Source organism: Microtus pennsylvanicus, chromosome 2 (genome assembly GCF_037038515.1).
Source record: "Microtus pennsylvanicus isolate mMicPen1 chromosome 2, mMicPen1.hap1, whole genome shotgun sequence".
NCBI lineage: Eukaryota > Metazoa > Chordata > Mammalia > Rodentia > Cricetidae > Microtus > Microtus pennsylvanicus.
Genome location: NC_134580.1, coordinates 147,616,639 through 147,642,293, shown reverse-complemented (window position 1 = coordinate 147,642,293; position 25,655 = coordinate 147,616,639). Strand labels below are relative to the sequence as shown.

At 52.4% G+C, this 25,655-nt stretch overlaps 1 protein-coding gene across 1 annotated transcript in view; it reads left to right on the top strand.

Annotated features, from left to right (window-relative positions):
• The first annotated feature begins 16,064 nt into the window (after positions 1-16,064).
• Positions 16,065-25,655, top strand: part of Bmp7 (bone morphogenetic protein 7) — a 71,596-nt gene continuing 62,005 nt past the window's right edge. The window contains exon 1 of the mRNA XM_075963214.1: positions 16,065-16,658. Within this exon, the coding sequence (XP_075819329.1) occupies positions 16,244-16,658 (415 nt within the window). The 5' untranslated portion in view covers positions 16,065-16,243. The remainder of the gene's footprint in view (positions 16,659-25,655) is intronic.

The following is a 25,655-nucleotide window of genomic DNA, read 5'->3' as shown; positions in this document are numbered from 1 at the left end:
CATAAAGGTTCGGTTCCTAGACTGGAAAACTGGGACCATGTGGCCTAAGCTTTCATCCACCCTGGTATTTGACTAGAAGCAGCCAGGATGTATTGCAGGAGCACTTCACAGCCTGAGCCTTTGACTGCCAGTGAACAAATTAGTTCTTGATTATTGTCAGCATTTGCATTTGTCTGTCTGTTTCGTCTCTTCGGGATTCTGTTTGAACACAAGGGGTGCAGTGGCCTCCAGATGAAAATCAAAGTTTCTCAACTGTGGCCCCCCTGGTGTCTGTGGAATGTTGAGCAGGTGTTGTACCGTGCCCCGTCAGAGAGTCACTACTGACCTCTGGAAACCTGTGTCCCTCCTGGAAGATATCCTATGGCATGGAGCAGTGCACACACAGACGCTAAAGCATGTGCCGTGTGCCTCTGTGTGTGTGTATGAGTGGGGGGGGGTGGAGAAAGAGGAGAAAGAGAAAGATCTCCTTTGAAGGCAGTAATTACGGGAATTGTGGGTCAGTCCTGCCTGTCTGACACCCTCCTTCCCCCGTTTTCTTCTCAGACAACAAATAAAAGAGCCAGCCTCCCTTGCTGCCAGACCACCACTGCGGAGCAAAGGCCCAGCCCTCCCCAGCGCCTTGGCTCTGCCTGACTGGGCACTTCCAGGGCGGTTCAATGGCTGCCTTGTTGAAACTTCCACAGGGTTGGCCTGGAAGGAACCATTAAAAAACAGTTTAGTCAGAACAAAAGCTTGTCTGTTTTTATTGTCTCCCTGGCTGCAGTTTGGTCTCTGTAGCTGAAAGTGGATCCGATGGGCCCCAGATTTGGAAGCAGTCAGCTGAGCATTCCCTCGTCTCTGGCTTCAATGTCTGATCCTCAGTAGAAAATGTATAGACTAAGCCAAACCCAGGCAGAGACCTTGGGAGGATGCTAATGCTAAGGGCCTCAGAGTCCCCTGGAGCTGCCTGGAAACTGGGTGCTTATTGGCCTCATGCTGTCTGTCCAGTGTTATTTGGAGCACATGGGCCCTGATGTGTATGCAGTCCCCGTGACTCTAGGCTGGCTGTTCGGAAGCCAGGCAGGACACACGGCCTGACAGCTCTACTCTGGCAGTGTCCCCAGCCCCCATACTGCAAGTCCCCAACAAGCAGGCCTTTCAGAACCCCAGCATGGAGCTCTACTGCCCTGGGCTGTAGAGAATGTGAGTCTCTGTTTTACGGCTGAAACTTATTTTTGTTGTTGTTTTATTTTATGTGTATGAGTGGTTTGCCTACAAGTATATATAAGCACCACACGTGTGCAGTGCCCTCAGAGACCAGAGGAGGGTGTTGGATCCCTGGAGCTGGAGTTAGAGAGAGAACAGACACCTGAAGGAGGGTCAGTATGATTCCCAGTGGTGAGACAGTGCAATCTGCCCCGGTCCTTTTTCTAGTGTGTATTTTGAGACAGTCTTTTTGTTTGCTTGTTTTTTGGTTTGTTTGCTTGTTTGTTTGTTTTTGAGACAGGGTTTCTCTGTGTAACAGCCCTAACTGTCCTGGAACTAACCTTGTAGACCAGGCTGGCCTTGAACTCACAGAGATTCACTGCGTCTGCCTCCCAAGTGCTGGGATTCAAGGCAAGTGCCACCACTGCCCGGCACGACAGTCTTATTAAGTTGCCCAGGCTAGCCTTGAACCCAGACTAACCCTAGTCCTGTTATTGTCCTGCCCCAGCCTCCTGTGTTGGAAGCACTAATGAGCCTGGCTTCTTCCCCAGGAGGGTTCAGAAGCTCCTTCCTTAGGGCACACTGCCTGTGAGGCAATAATGGAGACCCACCCTATATGATACAGCATTCCCATGTCCTCTTCATCATCAGTGTCCATGCATTGCTTCAAGGTGAGCCTGCATATTCTATAGAGAGTGGGACAAAGCAGGGTGGCCTGACAAAGCCATTCAGTCCCATAGTGAGTCTCTGCTGCTGGTCCACCAATGCACTCCAAGCAGCAGGGACTTGGCAAAGGAGAGCACTCTCTCTAGAGGGTCCGGCTCTATAAGGGTTTAGATTCTGTGGATCATGGGGGAGGTCTCCATCACATCACTTACCGCCATAGCAAACCAGGTCACCATAGATAATACTCAAAGAACACTGTATTTCAGTAACATGTCTTACTTAACTAAAACGGGCATCTTATCTGACTCTTGGCCCACAGCTTGTAGGGTCCAGATGTAGTGACATGTGCCCACTCTACCTCCTGGGGATATTGGAGGATGTGCTGGTCTAAGCCTGGGATGTGTGGATGCAGCAGCTGGTTTCTCATTCTCTCTCCCCTTTCCACTAGACTCTCTTGCAGCTAACCTGTGCGAGCTGAGGAAATGGGAGGATGAGATATGACAACATCAGGAAAGGCTACTACTGTCCTAAAAGTTCAGGACGGACTCAGCTGGCTGTGCTTCTTGCTTTTCCTTCTTCTAGTCATTCTGCCTGGAAGGCCAATGTGTCGCCAGGAACTGGGGCAGCTGTACCGCAAAACCACAGGCCAGGAGCAGCAGAGCAGGAAGCTTGTGAAGGGGGGGCACTTGCAGTATTGATTGAGAACCTGCATTAGGTATATTGGACTTCCTTCCTGTAGAATTCCTGTATTGTGAGAAAAAACATAAACCAAAGCAAACCCCAGCTCAAACCTATCATGTTCCTGTTTGGTCAGTCACCATGGGGAGGTCTCTGCCACAGCCAAATGCAGCCTTGATTCAAATGCTGAGCCCATTGATGGGCTAACAGTCAACCAGAGACAGTCACTCAAGACTGTCAATGCCGGAAGAGACATTTTTTTTTTTAAAACTTATCCAGGCACCATGAATGGGTAGGATAGTAAGGTGCTGTGTTTTAGCATGGAATTTATTTTATTACTGATCATATGTGTGTTCTTGTGTATGAGTGTGGTCATACACATGTACAGGTCAAAAGAAAGCCTTAGATGGCAGTTGTTGCTTTCCACCTCCTCGTCAGAGACAGGATTTCCCACACACTGCTGGAGAGCCTCTGGGGATTAGCCCGTCTCCAGGATACTGCTAGAGCACTCCCATTGCTGTAGAGTGCTGGGACGTGGACTCTATGCTACTGCATACGCTACTGCATATACTTTCACATGGGCTCTGGGGATTCAAACCTAGGACTTGATGCTTGTGTGGCAAGCGCTTTACCCACTGAGCCATCTCTTGGGCCCTGGGGTAGATTTTATTTCCCGGTTTTCCCCCTTTGACTTAGTGAGTGCATGGGAAACCAGACAAGGAGCTGGAAAAGGTCGTCCAGGTCTCCATGTGTACTGCCCCACCCCTTCTCTGGTTAATTTTTTAAAAAAAAGATTTATTTATTTATTAAGTATACAGTGGTCTCCCTGGCCTGCAGGCCGGAAGAGGGCACCAGATCTCATTACAGATGGTTGTGAGCCACCATGTGGTTGCTGGGAATTGAAATCAGGACCTTTGGAAGAGCAGGCAGTGCTCTTAACCACTGAGCCACCTCTCCAGCCCTTCTCTGGTTAATTTGACACAAGCTAGAATCATTCGGAAAAGAGACTCTCAATTGAGAAAATGCCTTTGTAGGATTAGTCTATAAGCAGGTCTGTGCAGTATCATTTTAATTAGTGATTGATGTGGGAAGGCCTAGTTCACTGTGGGTGGTGCCATCCTCTAGGCAGATGGTTCTGGATGGTATAAGAGAGCAGGCTGAGCAAGTCATGAGGACATGAGGAGCAAGCCGGTAAGCAGCACTCCTCTGTGGGCTCTGTATCAGCTTCTGCCTTCAGGTTCCTGCCTGTTTGAGTTCCTGCCAGGACTGGCTTCAGTGGTGGACAATGATGTGGAAGTGTAAGCAAAATAAACCCTTTCCTCCCAAAGCTGCTTTTGGCTGTGGTGTTTCAACCCTAACTAAAATGCCATGGTTTTTTGTTTCGTTTTATTTGTTTGTTTGTTTTTTTGCATTATTTTCTGGGTGCCAGGATTGTGGCCATTTCTCTCCCTCTGTGGACTTGTGCACATGTCACCCGTTACAGGCTTGTAGGGGTTTAGGATAGAACTTTCTCTGCTAGTAGAGTGAGCTTCTCCAGACAGCAGCTGAACTTCCCATGGAGCGTCCCTTCCCTGGACCCTTGCAGCTAGGATGGCTATGTGAGCTGCTCGGACAAATGGAAGACACATCTGAGAGAGAATTTATTTCCAGCAAAAGACAATCCAGTCCCCCTCCCTCCCCTCAATGTCTAGAGCTCTGGCCTCCTCTCGTGACCTTAAGGGAATAAGTTAGAGTATGAGCAGGAAGCTCAGAGGAGGGTGTACTGGGGAGGTGGCTTCAACAGATTGCTGGTGGCTGCCAAGGAGCTCCTGAGACCATGCTGGTGCCTCAACCTCCCTCCCCAGGGTTCTCAGAGGGCACCTGGGTGTGGTGGTGAAGACATGCTGCCTGCAGGCCCCATAGCCAAATACCCCAACCTTCCAGGCCATAACCCCTAAACCTGGTGAATGGACACGTTTTGCTGTTGTCTTGAGACTGGTTCTTACTCTGCACCCCAGGTTACTTTGGAACTTGCTATGTAGCAAACTTTGGGTCATTTTGCCTCGGCCTCCTAACGTGCTGGGATTACAGACTTGAGCCACCACGCCTGGCGTTGGTGAGCACAGCCCTTGATGATGCCCCTGCTCACTCCTAGGCCTCCACCCACACCATTGCTCAGGCTGCAAGGCGTAGCACTTCCCGGTCTTCCTCTCTGATGCTTGTGATCCATCTGAGAACCTTGAGCTCCACCCTCAGGAACACAGACTCCGGCCCCAATCATGGCTGCCTCTGACAACACCAGGTCTACGGTAACGCCACCTCCACCCTGAAGCTCCGGCGCCTTCCACTGCTCCAGGCTCTCCGCAATCTCCTTGAGGTTCTTGGGTAACCTTGAGCTCCTGCCTTGCTCTGTGCTCTGTTGGGCCCTCCACACGCTTCTAGTGTCCTCACTTCTATCTACAGCTATGTAACAAAGTTGTCACAGACCCTGTGGAGTCTGGGGTGGGCTTGGGTGTGGCTCCATGGCTCTTCTATAGGGCCATCAGGGCACAGCCAGGGCTAAATTCTTACTGAGGTTTCAGCTAAGGAAGATGGCTGCCCAGGCTCACTGTCCCTTGCTGACTGTGGGCCAGAGGCTACCCTGAGTTCCTAGTCATTTGGGTCACCAGCACAGCCACACAGAAGAAAGTTAGAGCTAGGTGTAATGACAGAAAAGCCACAGGCCTTTGGCTAGGAGTGAGTCACAGGTCCCGCTTGTAGTTGAATGTGAGGGAGGTCACAGGAATGTCAGGAGGTGGGACTGGTCAGGGCCTGCCTTAGAATCTGGGGGATCCATGGCCTGCAACTCCTCCATGGTGCTATCTTTGGAATCAGGATTTTAATTCCCCATCTTGGTGTCCCAGTCACTGGAACCCTCTGGTTGCTATGTAAAAACACACACACACACACACACACACACACACACACACACACACACACACACACACACCTGCTCTGCCCCAGGACCTTGGAACATGCCATTTCCTTGATCTAGATCACACTTCTACCCAATAGTATGGTTTCTCTACTCAGATTTCTCTCCTCCAGCAGCTTTTCCTGGCTGATGTTGTTGAGGTGGCCCCGTCCCTCTGAAACTCTGCTCTGGGTCTCTGTGTCAGGACTGTGTCTGCCATACCCTCCCAGACTCTTGAAAAGTGCTAGTCACACAGTGGTACTCATTAAATGCTTGTCCTATCAGGGTGGATGGGCTCTAGGAAAGGAGATTCAAGCCCATGGAGAGGGCTGGAGAGATGCTCAGGCGTTAAGAGCATGTGCTGATCTTTTAGAGGACCAGAGTTTGGTTCCCAGCGCCCATGTCAGGCAGCATACAACTGCCTGTAACGCCAGCTCCAGGGAATCTGCTGCCCTCTTCTGGCCTGCTTGGGCTCCTGCATCCGTGTGCCCATCCCCTCGCTTAGACCTAGACTGAAGGCTCGGTGGTGGGGTACCTGCCTAGAATCCCCCACTGAGGGGCTGAGGGCATAGCTCAGTGGTGGAGTACCTGCCTAGAAAGCCCATCAAGGGCCTGAGGGCATGGCTCAGTGGTGGAGTATCTGTCTAAAAGCCCCCACTGAGGGGCGGGACTTAGTGGAGGTTCACTTGATGAGGATGTTGAAGCCCTCTGTTCCCACACCTCAAAACACCCCAAACCATTTCATAAACACAACACCCCTTTTCCCACGGTTAAAGACAGAGACTCTTCAAGCCCACTGATCTTTCTAGACACTGTCACCTCCTAACCTTACAGGAGAAAAAGTTCTTTCCTCTTGATGGTGGACCAATTCATAGCGAAGGCCAAACATGTAACATGAAACTCACCAGGAAGGTTGAGACAGGAGGATTACCATGAGTTGAAGACTAGCTAGGTTCCACAGTGATACCCTGCCTCAGACAAAGGACCCAAACCCAGAAACTCCAGAGGCTCCCAGGTGGCAGCCAGAAGGCAGATGCACACACCTCTAATTCTTGGGCCTGTCCTTGCTGGGTGCAGCTTGCTCCTGAGCAGGGACTTTAGTACTCACACGCGGTTCTTTTCACGGCGTGTCTTCTGAGTCTGGTCATGTTGTTTTATCTATAAAAACCCTGCTGGGAACCAGGCCCGCTCCTCCACCACAGGCCAGTTTTATCTGCTCAGCTTGTTTACTCCTCCATTCCAAGACCAGGGTGTCTGAGGCCCAGATGCCTCCAGCATGCACCGAGCCTGGGGCGCGGGACGGCCGCCCTCTGTTGATCTCCTGCTTTCTTCAAAGATGAGAATAAAAGAACCAAATGTCTGGAAATTAAATTTTCTGGTTATAACAAGGCTTTTGAAGCCCCGAAAATCAGTCTTTTGTTTCTCTGTCCCTCCCCCTGCTTCCCCTGCCCTGCTCTCCCCAGAAAATTCCCACATGGCATTTCAGAATCAAAGGGTTTTACCCCATCAAAACAAAATCAAGGCCACAGTGCCAGAGACACTGAGGGCCACAGGAAGCCACCGACTTCTACCACTTCCACTGGGTTAGGCTAACTTCTGTCCTTCCTTGGTGTGTGACAACTTAGCAGCCATAGCAGGAAAGGGTCCGATGTGATAAACTCTTTGGTGTCTGGCATCATGCCAGCTTCTGTCTCTTGGTGCTTGTGGATGTACAGACAGCCCCCCTGGGAGCAGGCTGGGGCAGAGAGCAGCCTGAGGAGGGGGTCTGGCTACCTCTCTGGCTAGGAGTAGCAGGTGAGGACCCAATGGTGCACTGTGTGCAGGGGTCTGTGCTGAGTTCTTCTGGCAGCAGGAAGTTGGTCCTGACTGATTCCAGACACCAGGTGAACAAGGCAGGAGAATGCAGACAGATGGAAGGGCCTGGACCAGGGCTGGTGATCCGCTGGGGACCATGAGTCTGGGTTGGTTAGTTCATTAACTCTTGTGCTCACTTTGCACCTGCTGTTCCCTGAACCAACAATTCCCTTCCCCCTTTATCTCATGCCTGACTGTCCAGAAGTCCGGCCTCCAAGAGCCTCTCCCTGCTTTGTTCTCAATCCCTGCTTGACTCTTGCCCGTCACCGCTTTTTACAGGAAGTGGGGGTTGAGAGTCTGTCTCTCTGTGTAGCTCTGCTGTCCTGGGACTCGCTACACAGCTATAGCCCAGGCTGGCTTTGAGCTCACAGAGACCGGCCTGCCTCTGCCTCGCTAGTGCTGGGATTAAAGACGCGTGCTACCATATTGGGTCCTGTCACTCACTCCTGTTCCTCTTTTCTCTCCCCCAGCTGAAACACAATGGCCATCGGATGTCTCTCCACTGCTGCTGCTGTAGGAAATTGATGCATGCACACCAATGCATCAGTGAATGGATACGAATGCAGAGAGCGTCGGGTGCCATTGGCCAGAACGAGCGCCACGTCTGCTGGTCATCGTTCTCACCATCATTGCGCTGATGCTAAAGTAGAGGGCGCTCATCAGCTCGCACACAGCCCTGGGCCCCACTGATGGAGGCCATGCTCGCTCCCCAGCCTGCTACAGCTCACCTGATGAGGATCCCATAGTTTTCATAGAGAGGAGTAGATCTGAGAAGTGTACATCGCTGTCATGCTTCGAGCAGACTCGTTTGCCACTCTGACCAACTTGGATGGTGACTGGCATGGGACTTGTTCTGGCCTGGTTGTCTCTGGCTGGAGAGGTATAGGTGTTGGTGGGGTCCATTTATAGTCACCCCCTCCCCTCGCCCGCGGGATTTCACACAGTCATTTCACATGTCCACAGTAGGTGGCGCTATCACAAAGAAACTGATGATCTTAAAAAAAACAAAAAAACAAAAAACGGCTGGGGCTTCACTTAGGTTGGCTGGGTTCACAGTCTGTAGCCCCGAGCAGACTGCTTAAGCTTTTCTGAGCCTCAGTTTCCTCCTGGGTAGAGTATACAAACGGTGTCTGTTTGGATAAGTGAGTAGGAGTTCAGAGGTGATGAGGAGGGTCATGACAGGAGCTCATCGCTGACAGCTGCTGTTTCTACTGTGTTCCCTGGTTCTGCTTTCTCTGCAGAAATACTGGGGTGAGCAGCCTCACGCTCACAGTAGGGACAGCCCAGGGCTGTGTCGCAGGTCACAGCGTGGGACATGACCTGTGCAGGAAGATTGGAGGGAGCTGCTGTTGCTGAGTGAGGGCTCCCTCTAGAATCTTCTGTCACCTGGTAGTCCAAGAATAGGACTTGTCAGCTGAGTGCTGCTGAAGGAGGGGGACCAGAGGCATGTCTGTCGTCATCTGGCAGGTGACTGAGTTCTGGCTCCAGATTCTAAGTCAGGTGTCATTCCATCCAGACCACAGTTCTCTCTGAAAGCTTGCTCGTCCATCCATCTGTCTGTCCGACCATCTGTCCATCCATCCATCCATCCATCCATCCATCCATCCATCCACTCATCAATGAGCACCACATGCATTTCAGATACCATTCTGGCCCTCAGACATGTGAACAGGTCAGAACAGAACTGATGCCCACATCTTAAAATACTTTCTTTTTAAATGTGTGTGCATTTGCGCATGTTTCTCTCTCTGTGTGTGTGTATATATGTGTGTGAGTGTGTGTGCTTCTGTGTAGATGTGTACCTGAGTGCAGTCCCCTTGGAGGCCAGGAGAGGGAGTCAGAGCTCCTAGAGCTGGAGTCAATGGAGGTTACGATCCACTCCACATGGGTGCTAGGAACCAAACTCTGCAAGAGCAGAACCTGCTGTGAACTGCTTCACCATCTCTGCAGCCCCACCCTACTGCCCATATTTCCACAGAGGAAAGAAGGCAATAGACAACAAACTACATATTTTGGGTGGTGGAAAACATGAATGAAGAAAAATCCCATCTCCCCAAATCTTGATTTTAATTTGCCAAATCTGACAGTTCTGAGCAATGGTTAGAATCATGGGCACGGTGGAATCTGCACCTTGTTCTGGCTCCATGGTAGGGACTGCCCGCTGAAACAGGACTTTCAGTAGCTGGTACTCCTGGACTCCAATGCTGGCCTCACTGCTCACGGCCACACGCTGTCTTTCTGTCTCATCTGTGGGACGGGAAAGCCAACAACCCCACATAAGGTTAGAGCTGGAGTTCGGTCCTTTGACACGGGAAGCTGTGCCCTTAATCTAGTTCTTAGGAGGCTTTGCATCCAGTTTAAGACCCTCCCAGAACTGCTAATCTCCCCATATTGGCTTTCTCCCATGAGTCAGGACTGAGGTAGTTAAAATAGGCTTAGGGAAGGATAACAAAACCCACAGAGTGAGAAGCCATCACACTGTTTCTGTGCGTGTGTCTCTGTGTGTGTGTGTCTCTGTTGTGTGCACACGCATGCTCATGCACCTGTGTGTGTGACATAGGTCTATCATTCTCCATCGTATAACCCTGAGGCAGGGTTTCTCACTGAACCTGGAGTCAGGCTGGCAGCCATCAAGTCCCAGGAATCCTCCTGTCTCCACTCCTCCACAGTGCTGACTTTCTACGTGGGTGCTGGGATTTGAACTATGTCTCTCTTGCTTACACAGCAGGCGGTTTTAACCCACTGACTGAGAGAGGGTCCTGTGTCAGGTGGTGACTGCATGCCTAAGTGCAGATTCTAAGCCCAGCTTGGCAAAGGCTCCTGAATCAGAGCCACACTGCCTCTCTCCTGGCCTGAGAGGAAGACATTGAAACCCAGATTTCCAGGGCTTCGCTACTGAGGAAGAGCACCTCACACAGTGGCTTAAGCTGGGAAATTCTGGCCCAAACCTAGCAGTCCCCTCTATGAGACCAGGGTAAGCTGGACCCCCAGAAACAGATCCCTGAATCATTTTTTTTTGTCCAAAACTCAAAACCCAATTGGGGGGTGGTGAGAAGAAGGGCACTTGCAGCCAAGTCTGATGGCCGTGTAACAAACGTGGGAGAAGAGGATCGATCGACTACTGCAAGCTGCCCTCCTGCCTCTTCATGCATGCATGGCACATGTGGTTACGTGTGTGTGCGTAAAATAAGTAAATGTAATAAGACAATTTAAAAACAATGTGCTTGTCGGCAAACAAACATGAGAATCGTCGTATGTAAACTCGGTCCCACTTTCCCTTTGAGATCAGAGCTGTCTGGTGACTTAGTCAAGTTTGGGGTGGTTTTGAGGTCTCCAACTCATGCTGGCTCCTTCCCTCCTTGCTGTGTAAAGGTTACTTGTCCCAGCCTGTGTTCACGGTTTCCTTCATGGAAGCCAGTAAGGGTGCAAGCATCCTCGGGCCCAGTGGGGCTTACGCTGGTTTCTTGGTGCTTGCTGTGGCACTGGGATACATTGCTTCTGCTTTAAGGCAAGCAGAAAAAAACGGGTCCCAAGATGCTGTGGGCATCATGCTACAATGATGGGCAACACCTATGGGCAAGGCTCCTGCCAGTACTTGGAGATATGCATGGGGCAAGTCCCTGTTCTGGGATGCTCCAGTGTTTAAGACTAGACAGCCTGCATTAGAGCTCTGATTGACAGCATTGGGCAGGTTCCTAGCAGCTGAGCTGAGCTCTCCCTTCTGGGGTGCAGACCGAGTACATCAACAGGGAACATGGTACAGGTGGTTGGGAGAGGTGGACCTTTAACTGAGGAAGTACTAACCGCCAGGCATGCAGGTTTTGATCTGCAGCCTTGGTGCCTTAGCCATCACTTAGGAGAGTGTTTGGTCATCCGTGGAGAGTCCACAGACAGTAGCAGCTGCCAAGCCCGGGAATGGTATGGGGCAGAGTCCAACTGCTTCCCTGGCCTGCACATGAGAGCTGCATTCGCCTGCACACTGGCAGATTCCAGCACCCCACCACCAGAAATGGTGCTTGCGGATGGAATGAGGGGGAAGATCAGGTAAGTTCTATCTCTAAAATCCTGGCAGTGCGCGTAGGCCCAACCCCCGGTGTGTCTGGGCCCGCCCCCAGTGAGTCTAGACCCGCCCCCAGTGTGTCTAGGCCCGCCCCCAGTGTGTCTAGACCCGCCCCCAGTGTGTCTCTGGATCCTGTTCCACCACTGGCTGGACCTTGAGACAGCCTTTCTTGGGCTCTCAGGCTTCTGTTGCATGTGGAGATTGAAGCATGAGGCAATGTTATCTTAACAGGTGCCACCCCTGGAGCAAATGAGTCCTGTGGGTCAGGCATTCCCTGTCACCTTCTGGAAGGAGAGGAAAGGCCTCCCTCTAAATTGCCCATTACCAAACTGGTCTTTCTCCAGAGGAAGGAGGGACAGCAATGATGGTCAGAACAAAGTACCCTCCTATCCCCCCACCCCACATTGCGGTGGCCCATTGCTTGCCAAACCCTAGAAATCATCACAGCTCCTGTGTGTATGATGATGGCGCTGTCTGTCTGGCAGTGCGACCCCACAACCTGTGAGTCAATGGTACACTTTTCACTCCTCTCCCATCCTTTTTCTCTTTCTTCCTTTCTTTATTTCTTTTCTCCTTATTTTCTTCTTTTCTCCCCCACCCCCATGTGGTAATTGCATTTATGAGTAAAGGCCAAAGGCCAAGCTCAGGTACACGCCTCAGGAGCTATCCACTTTGTGTCTGTCAGGGTTCCTAAGGGAAGCTGGAGTTCACAGACGGGCTAGGTTGTCAGGCTGAGCAGCGAGCAGTGGGTATCCTCCTGTGTAAATGCTGGGGATTGCTCTCCTCATGCCTGACAGGGAAGCACTTTCCTGACTGAGCTCTCTTCCCAGGCCACTTTCCTTCTTTCTGGCAATAGGCTCTGTGTAGCCCAGCCTGGCCTCGATCAAGCAATCCTCCTGCCTCATTGTCCCCAGAACTGGGGTTTCTTGGCCACCAAGTGCAGTGCCAAGATGGACTGATGGGTGGATGCCCAGTTTCTTGTTCTGGTTTAAGTCGGCAAAGAACAGGCAGGAGGCGTGGACACAGGACCTGCTGCTGCTGCTGCAGAGAAAACTTTGCCAGGAAGAAAGGCATGGCAGACGTGCAGAAATAAGTTCCCCTGTGGAGTGGTGCTCTAAGCACACGGGAGTGTGTGTGTGTGTGTGTGTGTGTGAGAGAGAGAGAGAGAGAGAGAGAGAGAGAGAGAGAGAGAGAGAGAGAGAGAGAGAGAGAAGCAGGTTTGTGGGGGTGGAAGGGTGGAGAGAGCTTGCTTTTGATCCCGGTCTGAGATCTAGGTCATCTGGCCTTGACCAGGTTGGGTGGGGGCAGAGGGAACTGACTGTAGCTTAGCCGTGCAAGGTACCCCTGGGTTGGCTCAGTTCCCGCTCTCCAGGCAGATGGAATTAGACTCTGCAGTTGAAGATGAGGTCCCACCTTGCTCTGCAATGTGTACATCAGCAGAATTCTTTTCTTTCTTTCTTTTTTTTTTTATAGCCTTGGAGACATATGCTGTTGGGATCAAAATCACCTCTGCAGGGTGTGACTGACATGCAAACAGCCGAGAACTCCTTGCCCAGCACTGGGAGACTGGCTGGAGGGAGCAGCCTCCAGACACAGTGACACCCCTCCATTCCAGGCCCAGGTGGCCCAGGTGTGGAGCAGTCTGTGGGGATCACATTACATCCTGGAGCCTGAGCTGGGTGCCCAGGCCGGGTGGGGGTGGGGCTGGTGTGGGTCAGGGCCTGGCTGTTCAGGAAGTCCCCGGCCCAGGCTGGCCTGGGGTGGGGGCTGGGGGACAATCAGAAGCTGGCAGGGGACCGGGATTCATGAGCCTTAACACTGGCTGTTCTGATTGCTTGCTCTATCACCCAGGAAAGCCAGCTGGGGTCTGCTGAGGTCGTGGGGAGCGCAGAGAGAGCCCTCCTCCCTCCAGGGTTTGACTGAGAGGTAATCCTGACTAGGGGATGGTTGGAGTTCAGAGGGAATCTTCAGAGTAGAGGGATGAGAAAAGGTGGCTTCTGGGAGACAGGGACCTGGGTGAGGGGCGGCCTTTCGTGGGCCACCCCTGAGACAATGGCCATCTGGGTTATGTACGGTCCATCCACCCAACCCAGACCTGCTCCGGTTCCCTCTACAAAGCTTGTTAGGGAGATGCTCCTAAAGATGGAGCCAAGGATTGGCTTCCTAGAGCAGGACATCTTAGCTTAATGTAATTCTAGACTTTGGAAGGAAGCCACTTCCTGCATTGAAGCTGACATTGGGATCAGCATAGTGCCTGTGGGGCCTTGACCTAGGCCTCGAGAGGGGCTGAGGCTAGCCTAGTTCTCCTTTCTGCTCTGGGCACTGCTGGTTGGGCTCCTCTTGTTGATGCCTCTCCCAGGAAAGTCTCTTCTTTGGGAGTTGTGTCTCACCTCTCACCACATGTGGGTGGCCCACTCTGTTGGCAGGGACTGGAGTAACCTGGGGTCTTGCTTGTGTATTGTGCTACGGACAGTGGATGAAGTGGCTTCCCTGTCACCTGCCCTGCAGCTCATAGGTCAGATGTCCTTCTCTACCCAAAGGCCAGCCAGATGTCCTATCTCTACTCTTTTGGGTGCCTCCTTCGCCTGACTTTGGGGCTTTCCGGGGAGAAGGAAAGGGAAGCTCCCTTCCGGTTCCCAGACCTTACTGTGGGTCCTTGTTGTTTCCAGAGGGCTGAGAATCAGTTCGTCATGGAGGTCACCATGCTGGCTCCCTCCCTGGCCCTATCTGTGGCATCCAGGCTGTCACAGGGTATTCTGAAGTGAAAGTAGGGCCTTTTGTTTATTCTTTATCAGGAACTGCAACACGGTGACCATAGGTGTGACACCAGCTCACAGCCAGCATGGCCTCAGTTCACAAGGTCCAGGGAGGGACCTCTCGGGGTATCTACTGGCTAGGGATTCAGTACTGGGGGTATCCACAGCTTGGGCTAAGATCTGCGGACCTGTTTTGTTGTCTAAACTCCTGCAGGCCTCAGGAAGCCTTGTTGTCCAAAATTCCCACAAGGAATCTCCTCTGTTCTAAGAGGCTTTCTCCCCAGGCTGTCGCTTCTCACCCTAGGACTCCAAACAGGGGCCCCTATCCAATGCCCAATACCCAATTCACTCTTAATCTCAGACTTCCATGGGTCCTCTCAAGCCGAGCCTCCGGAGAGCAGGGCAGCCTGCCATTCCACAGAGCCACTGTCACTCTGGGCGAAAGCTGTTCTGCTCCCGTTTTTTTCAGATGAGGAAACTGAGGCGGCAAAGAGCAGCAACCCACTGAAATCCCCAAAGGTCAAGTGTAGGGGGCCTTTCCTGGTGTGAGGAGAGGGTGGCTGATCCTTTGGGAACAGGAAAATGCAGTTGGGAGGTCTCCTGAACAGCCCCTGGGCCATGAATTTGGGTACAAAGACTAGCTGCCTACTCCTCAGCCTTGCCTGGGCTGGGAGGTGGTGTCTGACTGTGAGGGACTAAGGGGCTTGTGTCAGGACGTCACGATAAAGGGCGGGTGGAACCCCTCCTCTCCGAGGAGAGTGTGGCACTCTCTAGTTCCAAATTTTGCTTATACACTCAACAGAGTTGTAACCTCAGGGATTACCCCGGTTCTGGGTTCAAAATACTAGGGTAAAAACGCCTAGAAGCCAAATCTGAACGCTCACGGTGCTGGACTTGGGGGATGGGATGGAGGCTGGGGGGAGACCCCAGACCGTGTAAATAAAGATTCAGGGTGTGTGTGTGTGCGCGCGTTTCGGGGCGCGAAGTGCAGAAAATAAAAGTACTGTCCGTAGGAGGAAACAACCTTATCTCCACATTATCTCTGCCCGTCCTGGAAGGTTCCCAGAGGAAGTGGCACCTGAGGGGGGAAGGGCGGGGAGAGACCGTCCCCTGAGGAGGATGGATGGCCAGGGCAGCAGAGCTGGCAGCCCAGTGAGTGTGCAGTGGAGGTCTGCATGATGGGAGCAAATGCAGTATTCGGGAGGAAAGAGAGACGAGCCAGGTCCAAGGATGGCCACCTCTGGGGAGCCTGCTCGGATTCCCGCGCTCCCTTCCCGGTACTTTCCACCACAGCCCGAAGGTGCCACAGGTCTCACTTTGGTCACCTCCAAGTGCGAGTCCCGAGAGGGCAGGGCCGCCTCGGATTCCTCTCTCCTCACCCCTGCAGCGTCCGACCAGGTACCGGACACTTGGTGGGCACTTGGTAAATATTTGTAGAGCGCCTTGGGAGGAATGAATGAAGCCATTGGGCCAGGCTTGGGGAGGGCGGGGCTGGGCGCAGGTGGGAGGCCGCGGGAGCGGGAGGGGCGGGGAGGTCGGTCCTCCCGCTCCTCCTCCCCCTTCTCCTACCCGGCCCCAGCGCGCACCACTCCGGGGCTCCCGAGGCGGCTGGAGGGGAATCTGGGGCGCGCGGGACTGGAGAAGCGACCCGGGGCTCTTGTTCTGGGCGAGGGAACTCAGAAGAGGGTTTGTCGCCGGTGCCCGCAGGCCTGGGCGCAACTCGAGCGAGAGAGGAGGGAGCGAGGGCTCGCCCGGCGCCCAGCCGCCTCCCCGGCACTCGCTCTCCGGACTCGAAGGTCTGCAAAGCTGCTGCTCCTCCCATCCCGGCCCGCCTCCTCGCTCTTTCGCTAGCTCTCCGGAGCTGCCGTGCTAACCCTGCGGTGCGTCCCGGCGAGTGCGGGCCGAGGGGCCCCGCGCCAGGGCTGAGCAGAAGACAGGGGCGTCCCGGGCAGAGCGCAGCCGGTCGGGGAGTGGCCATGTGTGGCAAGGCCGCTGCGAAGCTCGTCTGCAGCAAGTGACCTCGCGTCGTGGACCGCTGCCCTGCCCCCTCCGCTGCCACCTGGGGCGGCGCGGGCCCCGGTGCCCCGGATCGCGCGTAGTAGAGCCGGCGCGATGCACGTGCGCTCGCTGCGCGCCGCGGCGCCACACAGCTTCGTGGCTCTCTGGGCGCCTCTGTTCTTGCTGCGCTCCGCCCTAGCCGACTTCAGCCTGGACAACGAGGTGCACTCGAGCTTCATCCACCGGCGCCTCCGCAGCCAGGAGCGGCGGGAGATGCAGCGGGAGATCCTGTCCATCTTGGGCTTGCCCCATCGCCCGCGCCCGCACCTCCAGGGAAAACATAACTCGGCGCCCATGTTCATGTTGGACCTGTACAACGCCATGGCAGTGGAGGAGAGCGGACCCGATGGCCAGGGCTTTTCCTACCCCTACAAGGCCGTCTTTAGTACCCAGGGTCCCCCTTTAGCCAGCTTGCAGGACAGCCACTTCCTCACCGACGCCGACATGGTCATGAGCTTCGTCAACCTCGGTGAGTGGGGGTGGGAGGGGTATATCACAGCCAGCCAGCGAGTCTACCTTCCATTTGCAAAGCATCACTGCCCGCCAGAGACTTTCGCACCAGGTTCTTAGTGAACCCTAAACTCTGTGCGTTCCTGGTAGGGCTTGCCGGCTCAGCAGGTTTTTAGGGTTACCGGGAGGGAAGGATCGGTCCTGAGTCTCTTTGCGGTCTCCGCCGCGGGTTGGGGCGGGAGGTGCTGGCCGGGCCGCGGCTTAGTTCAAAGCACCCGGCTGGGTCATGTGAGCTGAACCGGCCACAGCGGCCCGCGCTACCTGGATTTAAAGGGCCCTTGTGGGCCCAGCTGTTTTCCCGCCCTTCCTTCGCTCCTCTCACCCCAACTTGGCCCTGGCACCTGGAGCATCCCTTTCCCTTACCTGCCTTGGCCAGCCCTACCTGTCCCCTTGCGGTGCGCCTGTGTCGGCGCGCGCCCGGAGCTCCTCGGAGCTCCTCTTCCAGTCGCAGGGCCCCCTACCTTTGGGTTCTTGTCTGGAGCCGGGGAAAGAACGTTGCCATTGCGAGTTTTCTATTTTAAATATTTAATGATAGGTCCCGGGCAGGCAGAATCCATTTTCAGCGTTTATCACGTGTGGCGCGCAAACCACGGGGTTTGGCGATTGGGTAGCTGGGGACCTCGGAGCAGAGGCCGCCACCGAGTGGCTGGGGAATCCTCTTCCCTACTGGAGTCCTAGCCAACCAAGTGATGCGAGGCTGGGTTGCAGTTTGTCCGGGATAGGTCCCCCTGCATCCGTGCGCTCACGTGTCTAACTTGCTCAAACTAACCCCCGGCAGTGCGCTGTGGGGTTGATCATCAAATATTTGGTTTTGGTGATAACACACCCTGATAATGCTGTTTCCTGAGCCGCTTTTATTCTGCTCGTGGAAATTGCTGAGAAAACCCCAAATCAAGATAGCAAACACCGCGGGCGCTGTGTCAACTTGGAAATAATGAAGTTTGAAGGCCACCCCTCCCCCGCTGGGCACCTGGGGCTTGGAAGGGGACTCAGGTTAATCCTTCCAGCTCCAGATAAAGGCCTTGGAGTCCCAGGGAGGCCATTGTCTGCCTCCATTATTGGTCAAAAATATCAAATAATGAAACAAGGGTCACCGTGAGTGATAGAGATGTTAAAACAATATAAAACAAGTTTAAATTTTCCTTAGACGCTTGTTAAGAAGAGGCTCTGCTTTGTAACTATCTGCAAGACATAGGTGGAAAAAAAAGAGTAGGAGAAAGCCTGAGAACTGCAGAGAGATTCTCCTGGGGGCAGGGCTGGGAGGTGGAGGCTGTGCTTCACTGTGTCAGTTCTTCAAAGTGTGTAGATTACCAAAAACTATAGACAACCACGTAATAACATGCTTAGCAATATATGGTCAGCATGGATGTGTGAAACCGCCCGTCCCAAAGCCAGAGTTAATAGGGTCCTTTTCCCAGAGTGAGGGTAGGGGCTTAAAGCATCTTCGTTCTCTCCTTCTGTGATCTCCAGGAAGGTCCTAACTGATGATTCAGAGTCTTGTTGGGCTCATCAAGCAGCGATCTATAATCCCTGGCTTTGGTGGCAATTCTCTGTGCTTCAGGTCAGGCAATGTGGCCCCAGCTGGCCTCCTCTATCCCAGAAGGCCAGGTGGCTCCCAGGGCGGCTCCCTGGGCCCTGCTGGGAACTTGGCGGGGGCGGTTGCTCCCCCCCTGGCCTTGGGTACAAGCTGGGGCATGCTGGGGAGGCCACAGTTGGGTGGCTTCCTCTGGCTGCACACACACCTTTCAGTCCATTCTTTCATGTTGAAAGGACAAAGACTGGCTTGTCTGAACCTCTTACCCAGTGGGGCTTCGGGCTTTTGTGGGACCATCCTGACTTTCTCAGGCCTGGCTTTCTGGGCCATCACTCCCAATTAGATAGCAGAGTGGCTTTAACAGAACCCATGGGCCTGGGTCTTGTGTTCTTTCCCTTTCTGTCCCTAAACTACAGGTAATTAGGGGAAACCCCAGACTGCAGCTGCTGTGAGCTCCCGCAGATGCATCTTTAATCTCTGCTGGGCCAAAGCACAGGGCATGAACCTCCTGCCTCTGCTGCTGGGATTTCTCCCTGGGAGCGACTTGGGGGTGGCAGTCGGGTGGAAGAGGGGTTGTGTGGCCGCTGGAAACGTGTCCGACATTGAGTTTGCTGAGCTTAGTTGAACTGCCAGTCATGTGGATCAGAAATAGACAAAGCTTTAGAAAGCCAAGTTGACTCGTACCCTCTCCCCCTGAGTGATACAATGTCATTGGTTCCCATCAACCATTCCTTGTCACCACTGTGGCACTTGGTGTCGGTGCAGACTGGCTTCCCTAAGCTGCTCCCTCTGACCCCCCCAATACCTCTTGGGGACCCCTGCCTCAATCCTGAAGGCTTTGCAGGTCCTTTACCCTATCGTCTGCAGCCAAACTGGTTTTTATTCTTGTAAGTTGTTCTCCCTGGAATCTGTGCAGTTTGCCAGGCCGAGTTGGATCTACACTACAGGGGACTGTACAACAAAACCAGGGCCGCATGTGAGGACTTGACCCTCCCAGATGACAAAGACCAGCCCCGCATCATAAAGCCCCTGGAAAAGGCCAGTCAGCTACTTGGGGCGGGGGCGGGGGCGGGGGTGAGACACCCATCATCCCAACTCTGGCCCCAGAGTTCAATGGCAAGATCTGTAAACTGGTTTGGATTAACAAGCCCCTGACTTCTCTGGGTAGACTTCATTTTGGAATTCAAAACAGGCTACACTCACTTAAACAGTCCTCAGGCAAAGTCGATCCTGCGGAGACTTAGTCTGGCCATTAACCCCAACTATTCTTTCCTTGGGAACCCCAACATCTTTTCTCAGAATCTTCTAGAAAGCCAACCGGCTTGGAGAGGGTGTATGTGATTCCTGTTTATCTCTGGACCAGGTTAGGAAGGAATGAAATTTGTTTAATCTTTGAAACTAAGTTAGAAAAAGGAGAAGGTTAGAACCCTGTCATTATTGTAGCCAGCACATAAAAGTGGCTTTTGTTAACTCAGGCTGGGAAGCAGAAGGGAGACCTAGCAGTTTGGTTTTCACTTTACCCCATCTGGCTGTCCTTTCTGTAGACAAGTGTTTGGCGTTAACATCTCTCCTTTACCCCTCGGAACAGGCCCTACCACTGGGGAGTAGTAGGGAAAGGTTCTGTTACAATTTAAACACGTCCTTTGGGGACTGCTCCACAGAGCGTGGCTGCAGGCGCCTGCAGCTGTAAGCTGGCCCGCCTTAGAATTTGGAAGGGGCTCCTTCACATTCCAGCCCTTTCTGGTTAGCAAAGGAAGGTTAATAGAGATGTCACATGGTTTCCCCCTTCATCTTTCTTCTCTCTCTCTCTCTCTCTCTCTCTCTCTCTCTCTCTCTCTCTCTCTCTCTCTCTCTCTGCAGACCAACTTCACCATAGGGGTGCACTAACAGCTGTGTTTTCAGTAACCCTTTCAAAATCACTTTTAAACCTCATTTTCCTGGGTCTATAAATCAAAGATTCCCCCCTCCCCTTTTCCCAAGGATATTATGTGACCCAGATTTGAACTGTTTTGGATCTTTTGTGTATTTCCCTTCTGCAATCAAGGCAGAGGCTGGGCCCTGGATGGCAGCTCAGATGGCTGGCTTGGGTGTTTATCCCAGGGCTGTCATTTGGGTCTGAGGTTCCCGCAGAAGGTAGGAGGTGGTGCCTAGAGGAGCTGGTGATTGTTTTCCCTGCGTGGAGAAAAGAAAGCGCCTCTGAGACCCAGCTCCAGAGAACTGGGTCGGTGGGACTTTAGCCTAGGCAGTGATGGTGGCAGCCACCAAGCCTTTGCCCAGATAAACAGAGCATGGACGATCCCCTACCACTCTCTGGCAAGCCTGTGATGTGAGCACATGTCACATGCCTGCTGAACTGGGAGACAAGTGATGATTTCATCCCAGGCAGAGTCCCGTGGACATTGATCGATCGCCCCGATCGCTTTCATATCTTGCCCACCCCGCTTGCTAAGGTCATATTTGGCCCTCATCGAGCCTCACAGTGTCCTCCGGCTGCCTCCTCCACCCTTCCCGCCCTGCCCCTTGGTGTAACTGGAATGGAGAGCCCTTCCCACCCCACAGCCCAGCAGTGGTTGGGGCCCATCGACGCACAGGGGATGTGGCTGGCCGCTGCACAGCTTGCCTTCTCGGGCTGGACTCTGCGGTGTCTCTGGGGTCAGGGCACAGGCAGGGATGTATAGGATCTGTCTTGCTATTGTCAGAAGGAATGCACTCAGGGATTAGCGGGAGAGCACGGCGGTGGGAGGGAGCCACAGCTGTGTACACTTATTATAAAAGATTTAAGTCCCACTGGTAAAATCAATATATTGAATTGCACAGCCCTCTGCTTTTAATTAGTTTAAATCAAACGCGCCCAGGCTGTTTTGCCTCTCCTTGCCTCCGTGGGGTGAGGAAACACCAATATTTACATAGAAACTGATAACACGTCCAGCTTCACACTCTGATGGCCTCAGTTTGATGGATCCCAGATCGACGTGGAGTTGGGAGGGATGATGTCAGTGGGACATCGGTGATGCCTAAGACTTGGATCCTGATATTAGAATACAGTAGGTGTGTGCTCAGAGGCAGTGTTCTTGAGTCCCCTTTTCGTACAGGCACTCGGAAAGCTGAGATTCACCAATTCGCCCTCTAGAACATTCTTGCAAAACCATTCAGGGGCTCCGCCAGCATGTGGGGTTCTTTGTACTGGGGCAGCTCAGGGCACATGCTTTATTTATTCCAGAACTCGCCGTCCTAGTCCCTGCAGCTGTTTATAGAGGCAGGAGGGCTTGCATTGCAAGCGATCGCATGCACCACCAGGCCATTATGTGAGCCGGTCAGTATTAGCTGTGTGCTCAGCTGGGATTGAATTCCCCAGGTTTTGCAGCAAATGGCATTTGACAAATACTATTTGACAAAAAATGTGACTTGGTATTTCTTAATGTGGAACAGATATTTCACGGTTAACGTCCCCCGGCGGAAAAAAAAAATCTCTCGACCCCCAAGTGTAATGGCAGTGCAGATGAACGCCAGGACGGCTGGGTACTTCCCCTCTCCAGGATGGGCTGTTTATGATTTGGGGGATGTCAGGAGTGCACGGAGCCTGACACGCCCCGTTGTGAAGCTCAGAGTAGCATGTGCCAGGCTGTCCTTTCAACATTTGTGTCGGAAGGCATCGCGGGGAGCGGCGCAAAGCCTCCAGTGATCCTCGAGGAGTGGATCGAATTAATGAGGCCTCTGTGAACACCAGGGTTTGGGTAACTGCTTTATTGTTTGGGAACCAGAGTGCTTATAATCTGGTTCCTGTACCAACATGTTTAACGTGTGTTAATGCATTTCCAAAGCGGAGCCTCTCAGCACAGCCCTGCTTTTCATTAATTGATGTCAGTAGCATGGTACAGTATTTCAAAGGGCCGGCCAAGCATAAACTGTGTTTCCAATTTCCTTCCTTTCCTGTGTTTGGGATGCCATTGTTAATTTGTTCCCATGCAGGAGCCGGGGCTGCCAACCGGCTTTCTATAAAGGGCTTCACAGTGAAGGCTTCCAGCCCTCGCTCATGCTCAGGGCTGCCTGGCCAAGTTTCCTGACACTTTGCAGTTAATTCTGGATGATCTACGGGGTGGGGGGTTGGGGGCTTCCCTGCCGAGGAACGGAAGTTCTTGGTGACAGCGGTGGGTGTGGCTTGGCAAGGGAGCCCGGAGGAACATCCACTGTAATTCTCTTTAGACATGGCTTAAACCCCTGCGTCTGTTTCCACCCTGGTAGAGTAAGTAGCCCTGTGACCTTGGGCGAGCTACTTTAACGTCTCTCAGTCTGTCCCCTCATGTTGTAAAGGCCAGATAGCAGACCTCTCCACCACAGAGTCTCAAGAAAACACCAGTCTCACCAACCCAGAAATAGTCGGTGTGTAATCAATGTACTTCTTGTTGTTGGGGTGGGTAGAACCATATTAGTTTTCTTATGTTAGTCTAAATTTCAGTTACAATTTCTTTTTTAAAAATATTTTTATTTATTTTTACATACCAATCTCAGTCCCCACTCCTCCCTAACTTTCCCCCACCCCAACCCCCATCCGCTCCTCAGAGAGGGTAAAGCCTCCCCTGGGAAGTCAACTAAGACTGTCCCATCACCTCGAAGCAGGACCAAGGCCCTCCCTGTCCTGCCAGGCCTAGGCTGAGTGAGGTGTCTCTCCATAGAGAATGGGCTCCACAAAGTCAATTCATGCATTAGGGTTAGATCCTGGTCTTCCTACACTTATTTATGGGGGAGGAGGTGCCTGTGTGGCACATGGAGGTTAGAAGACAACCTGTGGAAGCCAGTTCTCCCCTTCCACCATGATGGTTTTGGAGACTGAACTCAGGTGGTCACGCTTGGCAGTAAGTGCCTTTGCCTGCTGAGCCACCATCTTGCCCACCTCTACATTCCAGCTTTGTTTTTTTTATTTTTAAAGAATATTTTATTCTCTATCGTGTGTGTGTGTGTGTGTGTGTGTGTGTGTGTGTACTCACAAATGCCCACTGAAGCCAGAAGAGGGTGTGTGATCCCTTGGAGTTGGAGTTATTGGTCTTTGTGAGCCTCCCTGTGTACACTCTGGGTCACAGCTCTGAGCTTCATGACTGAGCATCCTTCAGCACTGAGTCCCCTCTTCCGCCACAATTTCAGTTTCTAAGTAGTTAACTATAGATAACGAGATCAGCAGGGAATGCAGCTTGCTTGGTAGAGCTCTTGTCTGATGTGCAGGGGGCTCTGGGGGGTGATTCCCAGCACCAAACTAGGCATTGTAATACCAACACTTGGAAGGGAGAGGGAGGAAGATTGTCTTGCTAAGGCTAGCTTTGGCTGTGGAACACATTCAAGGCCAGCCTGGGCTACACAAAAACATGACTTTCAAAGAAAAAAAAGAAAGAAAGAAAAGAAAAGAAAAAAAAAGGTTAAAAGATACTGACTCAAGTATTTGAAGTGTAAGAAAACGTATGTCCCGAGTTAAGTTTCTCCCCTTTTTCTGAGACTTAGAGACTCTGTCCAAACTGTCACTAATCCCATCCATCGTGCTCGAATCAACAAGGCCTCTGGACCACTCTGGACACAGATGCCATCCGACATAGACGGGATCAGAACACTGAACTGACAGATGGTGAACAGAGAAAATCCTGACTCTTTCTCTGGAGTTTAGCACCTGTGGTTATTTAAAAACATCACAACCCGGGGGACCAAAATCGAGTAAGGGTTCTGTATAGAAGCTTCAAATGAAAACTTATTCCAACATGAAAAAGTTTAATTAAAAAAAAATCTCATTACTGAAGTATTTGTGCCCACCCCCCTTTCTGGAAGCTTTCACTTCGGGGGAGTTGACAAGCCCAGAGCATTCATTAATGGAGCCTGCGGCTTCCACTTGTGATTGGAGCAGGTGCAAGGTGCCCCCTGACTCCTCCAGCTGGGGCTGAGCAGACGACATCAATAAAGCCTTGTGTGGATTCCATGGAGGCCAGAGAAAGAGCGAGATCACGGCCAAGGCCCGAGGCAGATGTGCACCCTCCTTCCAGGGCCCCACAAACTTCCTTCAGCTCTCCATGCCTTTTGGAAGTCCAGCACAGTATGCAAATGTCTGCATCGCTAAAGCCACGTCTCCCCGGAGCTTTTAGGCTTCCATCTCTGTAGTCACGCTTGATTAAATTTTTCTGTGAGTACACACGTGTGCTGTTTTCAGAACCGAGGGCTTGGTGTTTTAAGCCCTGGTCTTGGGTGTGTGTATTCTTATTGACTCAACCTCACTGGCACTTTTCTGTGGCACTAAACATTGCACTCTGAATCTGATGGACTAGGTGCTCACCTGCCTGGTGGACGTCATACAGTCATGTGCACGCAAACACGCATGGATGTATGCACATGCAGAGACATGTACAAACATGCATGCATACACATGCATGTTCACACACGTGAATATCCACATGTGTGCATGTATGTGTGTATCCACACACGTGTGCATACACATGCACACAACCTTTGGCTTTTGATGAGGGACTCCTTGATTATTTTCTCAGCTCTCCTTGCTGCTGGGTCAGGCGCTGCCTTGCACAATTCCCAGGGCGCTCCAGGTGTTCACATGTTGGCTGTCTGTATCTGTGTACATGGCCAGCGGGGTGATGACATTCCAGGCAGAATCCTGTAAATATGTCTGATCTTGTGGTTCCTCCCCACGACGTTTTGAATGCACAGCCTACCTAGAAACAAACTGCACAATGAGAAGCATGTTGGGAGATTTTTGCTTTATAAGGCATAGATGAGAATAGCAGTGTAAGCAGGGGCCCTAGAGAGGAAAAACAAAACGAGAATCTTTGTGTTTGTTTATCGGCAGGAATTGGATGTGACCTGTCCCCCAGCAGCTCATGTGTTTGAACACCTGGTCCCCAGCTGGTGGTGGTGTTTTGGGAGGTTGTAGGAACCGTTTAGTGACGGACTTAGGGTTCATGGGGGAGAATTTGATGTTGAGGACGCTGTGAAGTTTTCCCAGAAGGTACCAGCTGTCCCTTGTCCCCAAGTCTTGGCCTGCATGGAGAATGTCCTCTTCTCAGGCCTTAGAGATGGCATCTCCCTCCTCACAGGACCTGTGTGGCTGAAGCCAGACACTGAGTTCCCTGTCTTATCTAACCCTCTCTGAAATGGGACAGGATGAAAGTTCAGAGCTGGTAGCTCTCTATGTAGCCATTTAGTTAGTCTTCCCCTGCCTCAGACCTTCCCTGTTTTTAGCTCTGATTTCTGTAAGGCAAGTGCCACGGGACCTAGAGGAAGAGGACAGACTGCCTGGGAACAGACAGCAGGCCTTGACATTGTGGTCCCTTCTGATGGGTAAGAGAGCCAGAAGAGGGCATGCCCTTCTCCCTCTCCATCCTGACTGTAGTAAAACTTCTCTCTGTCATAACCAGAAAAGAATTGTCAGGACAAAGA